The sequence below is a fragment of the Mercenaria mercenaria genome, chromosome 6 (assembly GCF_021730395.1).
Source record: "Mercenaria mercenaria strain notata chromosome 6, MADL_Memer_1, whole genome shotgun sequence".
NCBI classification, from domain to species: domain Eukaryota; kingdom Metazoa; phylum Mollusca; class Bivalvia; order Venerida; family Veneridae; genus Mercenaria; species Mercenaria mercenaria.
Window position 1 is genome coordinate 68,228,729 of NC_069366.1, and position 10,276 is coordinate 68,239,004.

The window sequence follows — 10,276 nt, forward strand, 5'->3', positions numbered from 1 at the left end:
GTTGGGGTAAATATCGACCCGTCCGGAAAAACTGTAGCGAGTGCCTTTAAAGCACAATTTTCACATGACAAATTTTCTTCATTGACTTCACAGAACTCGTCACTGTTTTAACTACTCATCTTTTCTGCACTACACATACAATCTTCACTCAGAACACTTTCACTATTCACCTTTTCTTCACTACGCACGCAATCTTCACTGTGAGCATTTTCTTTCTCAGTTTCATCTTCATTTGAACTCCAAACAATTTTTTCTTGATCAAAGGGTATCTCATCGTCATCAATTATGCTTTGCATACTAGTTTCAAAATCCACAATCATCACTTTTCTCTCTGAATTATTATTTTCATCATCAGAATTTAAAGTATCTTGTAATTCCTCTTCTGTTTTGTCTTTAAATGCAGTTAAATCATTATCACTTTCATCAACAACGAGATCTTCACTGCTTTTATCCTCCACATCACTGTAAGGTTTTGCAACATTGATTTTAATATGTCTTTGAGACAAGTCCCCTTCATCGGTACCATCTTTGTCAATGTTTTTCTTTGCGAAGTGTCCAATATCTTCAGTTCGTTTTGACAGATAACAGTTATTTCGTGCACTTTCTTTGTCCATTCCATGAATTCTTACTAGGTGTTGTTTCAAGTAATCCCTCCTTATACTTTTTCCGCTACAACCTTCTATAGGGCATTGGAAGCTCCCTAAAGAATTATGGTGTTTTTCCATAACATGTCATACCAAGTTTCTCTTCTGCTTATAATCTTTGTTGCAAAAGTCAGAAGCGTGTCTCTTAAAATCCCTATCCATTATTATCCTGTTATTATAGTTATAATATTATTTCACAATTAAATTTAATTCTAATAGTTTTGTCTTCACTACCGGCAATAGAGAACCTACATGAATGAATATCTATTCAATTATGTCGCACATGGTGAGTCGCACGGAAAGCACGGGATTTTTGCGGCATGTATTTACTACCGCTGTATTGTTCCAAATCACACCTTTATTAAATCTTTGCTCCAAATTATTCGCGCCTAAAAACCACGTGATAATTCAGTGTTGATTCGTTCACAAATTATTCGTACTGTATTTTCATTTATAATTAAATGGTTCATGCACGCGTATGCGGATTTCCCACCACAACACAAATCGATTGTTTTAAACATCTACTGACAGTTAATCATTGAAGCAGTTTTTTAAACGTTGTTTCGCGTGTTTTGCGGCTTTTCTCTCAGTGTGTATACTAGTTTCTTCTTTTATCTATTGGTTTTATAGACTCAGTGTCTGGGATAAGGAGTTTTGACGTTTCAATCGGGTATAATAAACTTATCGGTCTTTTAAGCAACTTTTTTGATGCAGTTTTTACTTCTGCCGAACGAACAAATCCATCAGAGCTTACTGATAGTTTGATGACTTTTCCTAGTCTCCAGCTACCTCTAGTTGTGTTCTTTGATTAGTACTACATCACCTACTCTTGGATTGAACGTTACTTTAGGCTTTCCCTGCTTCAGATTTGTTTGTGTTCTTTCCCTTAGACTACACGAATATTCTTCTTTCCAAATTTTCCAGAAGGTATCCAAAAGTTTTTGTCCGCTTTTCCATATTGCTAACAACTTATCAGCTGAGCTCTCTATTACTTTAAAATCGGGGTCCTCAGAAGATATTTCACACTCGGGAATCCCAATATTTGGGTTCAAACACGTGAAGTGAGAAGGTGTCAGTGTGATATTAGAATTTATTTCTCCGCCAGCATACACTAATGGACGACAGTTGACAATTGCTTCAACTTCTTTTATTACAGTAATAAGTTGATCGCTGCTTAGAAGCTTTCTTCCGATAGATTTGCGTAGAGATCGTTTTGTCATTCCAACTAGTCTCTCATAGAAACCACCCATCCAGGGTGCGATTTCCACAATAAACCTCCAACTAATACCCTCACTTGAACAATAGCTCTGCACATCCTCACTTTTCAAAATTGAGCTCCATACAAACTCAATTGTATGTTTAGCCAATTTGAAATGTAAAGCATTATCACTGATGACTTCGCGTGGTTTTCCTCTGCAAGCTATGAATCTCCGAAAACTGTTTAAGAATGCCTCTGTTGACATATTTTTTACCATTTCAAGGTGAACTGCACGTGTCACCATGCACGTGTATAGACACACCCACACTTTTTCCGTGGTTTGGTTGTCCTTTATATATAATGGTCCAAGAGTCCAGTCCAATATGACTGAATGGTGTGGATTCGGTAACTCTTGAACGAGGTAAAGGAGCAATAGGAGGCAATTTGTACGCCCCTCCTTCAACTCGACGACACACTAAACACTGACGAAGAACTTTCCGCACTAGGGATCCAATAACGATATCTAAGTTGACTTAGAGTTTGAGAGACACCTGAATGAAACAAACGTTTATGTTCCCTTTCTACGATTAACACTGTGAAAGAGTCTTCGCGTGGTAGTAGTAACGGATTTCTTGCAGACTCCGTTAAACTGGCATTCTCTAAACGGCCTTTAAATCTTAAAAGACCATTATTATCGATGAACACACCAAGTTGCAATTGCAGATTGCATTTTTTCTTTCCGATGAGGAATTCATACACTTCAGAAAAATTCGTATGTTGCACATGTTTAATCCACATACCTTCAGCTTCTTGAATTTCTTTTGAAGTGAGACTTTGTGAACTGTATTTTTCTTTTTTCATTTTACCTATGAATCTTCTCACATATGCTGTGACACGTAACAATTTCGTCACCGAAGAATATTTCATTGGATTTATCCCAAATGGGACAGATGTTGGAAAACAATCGTTAATTGCTCCAAACGCTGAAAAACTCAAATTTTCACTGATGTTGTTTTCTTTCTCATCGTTTTCGATGATCTTTGGTTTGTTAGTCTCATCATCTTCAGTATTAGACAACTGGTCTAATACTGGCCATTTGGAAATATCATGCAAAAGCCACTCGGGACCATGCCACGATGAATAACTTTTCACAAGATCTTCTGTTGAACAACCTCGACTGGCTATATCAGCAGGATTGTCATTAGACTTCACATAATGGAAGATGATATTCTTGTGTTCCTTTATTTCTTTGACCCTATTTTTAACAAACACTGGAAGCTGTTTTGTTGACATAATCCATTTAAATGCACACTGAGAATCTGTGAACAGATGAACTTCATCAATTTGCATCTTCATTTGATCTTGTACAAAGGTTAAACATCGTACTCCTATCAGTACAGCCATTAGTTCAAGTCGTGGAATACTAATGTTAGTAGTTGGGGCAAGTCGAGCCTTTGAAAACATCAATTCTATGTGTTGCTCCAAGTCACCTTTATGCATCATATACACAATTGTGGCATATGCTTTGGTAGAAGCATCATAGAAACACAAAAGAATATTCCTGTTATCACCTCCACTTACAATACATCGTGGTATTTCATGTCCACTGATTTTGCTAAGATCTCTTTGTATTTCGTGCCACATAATGAGATCTTGACCGTCAACTTTTTGGTCCCATCCAATCTTTTTCTTCCACAGAGTTTGAATGATTAGTTTTCCTCTAAGCGTAACAGGTGCAAATATACCTAGAGGGACAAACACAGATGCAATTTTGCTCAGAATAAAACGTTTTGTAACACTTTGAGCACTTGATAAATGCACTTTTTGTATCGCCAATGTATCTGTTTCTCTGCTCCATTCGAGACCTAACACTTTCATCACATTTTCTTTAGCTCTGTGTTCATCTGAAAAATTTTCTTCCGGTTCTCTATTATTAGATGCCCACTCACGAAGATTCATGCTTGCATCTTCGAAAACTCCTTTGGACATAGTATACAAATCTTTCGCAGCGTCAATGGTGTCTGTTCCCGTTACAACATTGTCCATATAAATATGCTGTTTCAGTTGTTTAGCGACATCATTGTTGTAACTCTCCAAGTGATAATCAATTGTTGCTCCTAATAAGAATGGGCTTGATACAACTCCAAAGGGCACGCGACAGAAGCGGTAAACTTGTATTTGATTTTGTGTTACTTCTGGGTTTTCTAAATCCTTTAGCCATAAGAATCGCGTGACATCTCTTTGATCTTTCTGTAAGCTGATTTGGAGGAAAGCTTTTTAACCAGGTTTTCAACGAAAACCTGAGTTATTAGATTGGGGTAGATGTCGGTCGGGCGGCGGCGGCGGCGGCGGCGGCGTCAAACTGGTGTTTCCGGTCAATAACTTTTGTTTCGGTAAAGATATTTGAATAAAACTTGGTATGTATGTAGCTTATATCAAGACAAAGGCTGGGATTGATTTTGGGGTTTCTGGGGTCAAGGTCAAGGTCACTGTTACTTAAAATAGAAAAAGGGTTTCCGGTCAATAACTTTTGTTTCGGTAAAGATATTTGAATAAAACTTGGTATGTATGTAGCTTATATTAAGACAAAGGCTGGGATTGATTTTGGGGTTTCTGGGGTCAAGGTCAAGGTCACTGTTACTTAAAATAGAAAAAGGATTTCCGGTCAATAACTTAACTTAGGAATGAGCTATCATGATGAAACTTGGTGTATAGAAAACTTATATAAAGTTGTAGCTTAGGATTGATTTTGGGGTTTGTTTGATCAAGGTCAGGTCATTGTTACTAAAAATAGGGTTAGGGTTAGCATATCTTCTACCTGCATGGAGGGATTTTGATGAAAGTTGGCACAATTGTTCAGCATCATGAGACGGAGTGTCATGCGCAAGAACCAGGTCCCTAGGTCTAAGGTCAAGGTCACACTTAGAGGTCAAAGGATACAAGAATGAAAACTTTGTCCGGAGCATATCTTCTTCATGCATAGAGGGATTTTGAAGTAACTTGGCACAATTATACACCATCATGAGACGAAATGTCTTGCGCAGTTCCCTTCTTTAGAATTACTTCCCTTTGTTATTACTATAAATAGCTTATATTGTAACTTTTTCATTACTAGACGTAGGGAAAAATCGAGACCACTTTTCTGTAGTACAACATGCATGTTACATCCAATTTTTAGGTGTATTTTGACCAATCTCTACCTGGTAAGAATTTCTGTGTGGACTTAAAAAGAAAAATTTGTATTTTTTTTTTTTTTTTTTTTAAGATTAACTTCCCTTAGTTGTTACTTTTAATAACTTATATTGTAATTTTTTTATAATTGACCGTAGGGAAAAACCAAGACCACTTTTCTGTGGTACAACATAGTTGTTACTTTCTAATTTTAGGTGTATTTTAAGGTATCTCTACCTGGTAAGGAGTTTTTTTGTGGACTTAGAAAAACAAAAGAATTACAATGATTACTAAACAACCACAAAATTAAAATTACATCTGCAAATACAGGTGCTAGAGTAAAGAAATTTGCTGTGACGGGCGTATATTGTGACATTCTGGCACTCTTGTTTATTCTTATGAAAAGTGTTGAAAACCTGGTTTTGTGGCATTGCCGCGTTTCTTGTTCTATGTCTGACACAATACCGATCGTATGTACTCGAAATCTTAAAAGAATTCCACACAGATCGTTTAGCAGCACGGGTCCTCTGTAGAGACAGTCGTTCAAACTGCTATTCTCAATCTTTGTTTTTGCTGATGCGTCATACACTATTCTCAACTTTGTTGTTGACTTGCCAGGTTTGATCACTGCATGATGAGGTAAATAATGGGTCAGTCCATTCTTTTCAGAGGTCGCAACTTTTTCTATGATTCCCTTTTCAAGTTGATCTTGTATAACAGAATCATACTTCTGCAACACATCTGGTTTATCTTTGAACCTCGATACTAATGACTTTAATCGTCCAAAGGCAAGAGGACGATTTTCCGGAACTTCTTGATGGTCGATTTTCCAAGGCCATGTAACATGGTATCTGTTATCCTTGAACAAAAGGTTTTCCTTGAAGTCTTCCATCGCTTGATCATCTTCAGATCTTACGTTGGTGGTATCTTTTAATCTTATTGTTTCTATGTTCCAAAAGTCCTCGATGTCAGGTGTTTTTGGAACACATTTGTCAACGTTCGTAAACACTCGCGTCTTTGTAATGTTATTGCCATATGATAATATTAACAAGTTTGTATCACTCACGTTATCATCTATCTCATTTGTTCTTCCAGAAAGAATCCAACCTAGTTTTGACGACAAGAGATAAAGTCCTAGCTGAATCTCTATTTTATGTCCTAATACTATATCCAGGTAATAAACATTTCCCAACAATAATTCAATTAAGTCTGTGTATTCTTCAGTAGGTATATCGTCCGCTAGACTAAGGTTCTTTATCAACGACCTGAAGTTGTCTCTATCCGATATACGTACTGGTTTCCTTTGAATGCTTCCTGTAATTGTTGGAACTATATTTGCTGTTATTGTGTAATCGTGTCCATCCTTCAACCGAACATTTAACTTTGTAGACATTGTCTTTATCACCTTAGATTTGTCGCTACCAAACGTAACCAGACGAATCTCTTGTTCATTTGTCCTCTTTAGATTCAGGGATGTTGCCAGTCGCTTTGTAATGTACGTTCTTTGCGATCCGGAATCTAAAAGAATTCTTACATTTTCTTTATTAAAACCTTCTGTGTCCCAAATTTCAGTGCGCGATGTTTGCATCATCACTATTTCATTTGATGATAATAATGCACTTTCATTACAAACACCACCATCTGTTGAATTAATGGGAATTTCTCTTGTTTCTACACTTTCTTCAGACACGCATGCTCTTTCTTCTAATAAATTAACACTTTCATGAATAGGTGCCTTTCTAAATTTCACTGGCCACAAACTTCTGTGATGTACATTTGATTTATTGCAGTTTGCTTTTACAGTCAGGAGACATGTGTCCTTCTTTTAAGCATTTGTAGCAGCATCCCTTGATTTTTGCTTTTCTTTCGTCGATTGTCTAGTACCGTGGACATTCGTCACTCCAATGATTCTTACTACAGAATCTACAGGTTTTCTTCTGATGTTGTTGGGGAGAAGTAGACTCTTTCTTTACATATGCAGTCAAAGCTCCAGCAGTGGTATTTGCTGTTGGGGGTCCCCTGAAGCCTTTAAAGGTATTTGTTGATTTCTGAAATTGTGGTCTCACTCTTCGACTAGGTATAAAATTAGCGTTGACTGGTTTGGGTTTGTCCGACTTTTCTTTTGACACAATATACTGTCGGAGCAATTCGCAAAGCTTAGTTAATGTCCACTTGTTGCCTGAGCCTTTCTGTATTTCAAGATGCATAAGAACTTCACTTGGCAGTTTGCTCCGAATGATTGACACGAAAACTTGTTACTCCAAAATCTCATGCATAACCACCAAACTTCTCAAGTGTTTTTGTATTTTGTCGTAGAAAAGTCGCAAACTTTCAGTCGTATCCCTTGGGGACGCAACATTCATCAGTCCCTTATAATGCAAATCTATAATGTCTTGCTGATCTCCAAATCTTTCCTTGAGAATTTGGATAGCAATGTCGTAGTTTTCATTCGACATAGCCAATCCAGCGATAGCACTTCGGGCTTCACCATAGAGCTTTCCATTTAGATAGTTGAACTTGTCAACTGATGACAGCTTGTCGTTTTCGTGTACAGCACTGGAGAATGAGTCCCAGAATTCAGTCCATTGGAGTTTATCTCCGTTAAAGGAAATCATGTCTAATTTAGGTAACTTGACTGTATTCTCACTTTTAACTTTCAGGCTATGCTGTTTGTCAAAGAAGCTCTGTTACATTTTTATTTGCGCTTCTGCTCGTTCTTGTTGTTGTTCGAAGAACGCTGTTTGTAATTTCATCTGAACTTCACACATTTTTTTCACAGCTGAACCCTCTACGTCTGACACATCCTTAACGATATCCTTTTTTATCTTCCGTTTTAGATCGGTCTGTCTATGTTCCAGTTTATAGACCATAGTCCAAGCCCTGTCAAGCAATATCGAATCATTTACTAGCAATGTTTGAATGAATTCACTATCGGAATCACCAATAACGCTAGCAACTTTTTCTGACTGAACATTAAGCTTATCGATATAATTATTAATTTTAAGTCTAGTTTCATTCACAGTATGTTCAAATTCTTTGCACTCCTCTGGATTCATGCTCTTTATTTCCGTGTCTAACAACATATTTCCAGTATGTAACTCTTTCTCAATATAATTGAAATAACGTGTGCGCACGCCTTTCAAATATGATAATTCACCCATTTTGACTTTGCAATTACAATTTCAATGTTAACACAATTTCACCTTTTTTTTGTTTCAATATATTTGGTTTCACTATATATATAAATTTACCTTGAATTTATTCCACATTTTCACTTTATTACTTTTATCACTTGTTATGAGAGACACTATACACTAAATGCCTCGTCATTTTAATTTCTGCTTTTATTTTCACACAAATTTCAGGACACCGAACACATAACTCCTTCTTGTATGAATCGAGAATCTGTTTAAGTCGACTGCAAGATTTTATTTTTTTTTTCATCTTACAGAAAACGTTCTTTTAAAGAATTTTTATCGAACAGCAATTTTTGACTCTCGATCCCGGGTTCCGGCGCCAAATTTCAATGTAGTAGATTTTCAAACTTTCCCTTTTTTCTTTTTAAACTTTTACTACATTGAAAACAAGGAAGACACTTTTAAATCCAATTTATTTTTCACTGTATTTTAACATCTATTAACTAATTGTTATATCGAACTACATATGTGTCCACTGAGACATTACATTCTCTTTATATATCAGTTTTTCCCGCAAAATCTAAAAGTCATGAATATCATGGAAAAATCATAAATCACATGATTCGGAATAATACAAAAGTGAATTTATTCCCGCCGAATTATATGGAGCAAATTACATATTTACATAATCAGCTAATTACATAATGTAAGGAGAATAACATATTTAGACCGGTTTTATTTTTGTATAAAAAGCAAACATCGTGTAATTCACGACAAATGCAAAGAATTACGTACTTTCAAAATAAAAGCTATTAATTTTGCGCGGTAACTGACACGTAATGTCATGACGCCAATGACGTCATTTTAAGGCAACATTGTTTTGAAGTGTTTCTGTGGCAATTTATTCTTTATTTCTGCATTATTAAACCATAAAGCATCAGATCGGAGACAGGTTCATGATTTGTTTTCAGAATGGATATACAAACAAATTTAGTTTGTCGTAAACGTCGTCGTAAATCGTCACGTTAGCTTCCGGTTGGACATGTGCACATGCAAATATTAAGGTAACTGACCTCCTTAAAAGAAAATACATAAAAACTGACCAAAACATCTCATATCTGTCCAACCTTGCAAGAAATGGGGCTTGCCTCGGAGCGGTCTATTGTGTTTGTTTTGCAGTAAACATTGTCTAATAAATAAATGCAGAAATAATGATTTAAATATAATTATTTGCATAATCCATTGTCTTACTACTAGAAAAAAAGCTTGTGCTGTGAAATGCAGCGAAAACAAAAGTAGAGTAATTATAAACGAATTTCAATATTCACTGGTATCTCACTGATAAAGCTAGTAAAGTGACTGTTTTTCTGAGATACATTACAATAATAAAATATTGCTATGTGGAAACATCCGATACTATTAGGTTATTTAACATTGTTCTGTACAATACTGAGATATATTTGGACGAGTACCCAGCTGAGAAAACCATATTGGACGAGCCGCTAGGGTACGAGTCCAAATATATCTCGTATTGTACAGTACAATGTTAAATAACCATTTTATTCTATATCTCTTTTATCTAACTATAATAATAGTTTAAATTAAAAATGTTTCACTGATTATTGTATTCCTGCCTTTTCTAGTTTTTCCCAGCTTGGTATGAGTGCAAATATATATTATACAGAACAATGTTAGACCTTAAATAACCTTTTTATTCTATATTTATTTCACTTCATACGTAATATACGTAATTCATTGAATGTTGTTTTTCTGCGTACTATTATCATTAAAAAAAGTATATGGTGCAACTTCCCTACAACAGCCATTTGGCGATTTGGGTGGTAATAATACTTGGCTGAGATATTATGCCCACAAACATTGTCAGCAAGTTTGGTGAAGATCGGATGAAACCTGTTCGACTTAAAAGAGCGGACAAGGCTAAATTTCCCGTCTTTCGAGTAATTCAAGGACTATAATCAAAGAGTGCCTGGTACAATTTGACTGGTTATCGAAATTGGCCGGGATAAAATGCCCACAAACATTGTCAGCAAGTTTGATGAAGAGCCGACGAAAACTGAATTATAGAGTAGATATGTTTTGGATGCTGACCGCCCGTCCGCTGCCAT

At 36.1% G+C, this 10,276-nt stretch overlaps 3 protein-coding genes across 3 annotated transcripts; all 3 read right to left on the reverse strand.

Annotated features, from left to right (window-relative positions):
- Window positions 1-1,435: 1,435 nt before the first annotated feature.
- Window positions 1,436-2,107, reverse strand: LOC128558071 (uncharacterized). Its single transcript, XM_053546873.1, has one exon. The coding sequence runs from the start codon at window positions 2,105-2,107 to the stop codon at window positions 1,436-1,438; it is 672 nt and encodes a 223-aa protein (XP_053402848.1).
- Window positions 2,108-2,301: 194 nt separating this feature from the next.
- Window positions 2,302-7,220, reverse strand: LOC128558072 (uncharacterized). Its single transcript, XM_053546874.1, has 3 exons — window positions 6,898-7,220; window positions 5,517-6,776; window positions 2,302-4,099 (listed from the first exon to the last, which is right to left on the reverse strand). The coding sequence occupies exons 1-3, from the start codon at window positions 7,218-7,220 to the stop codon at window positions 2,302-2,304; spliced, it is 3,381 nt and encodes a 1,126-aa protein (XP_053402849.1).
- A 48-nt stretch (window positions 7,221-7,268) lies between these two features.
- On the reverse strand, window positions 7,269-7,628 carry LOC128558073 (uncharacterized). The gene has a single exon (XM_053546875.1). It carries the CDS (start codon window positions 7,626-7,628, stop codon window positions 7,269-7,271), a length of 360 nt encoding a protein of 119 aa, XP_053402850.1.
- Between the last annotated feature and the right edge of the window lie 2,648 nt (window positions 7,629-10,276).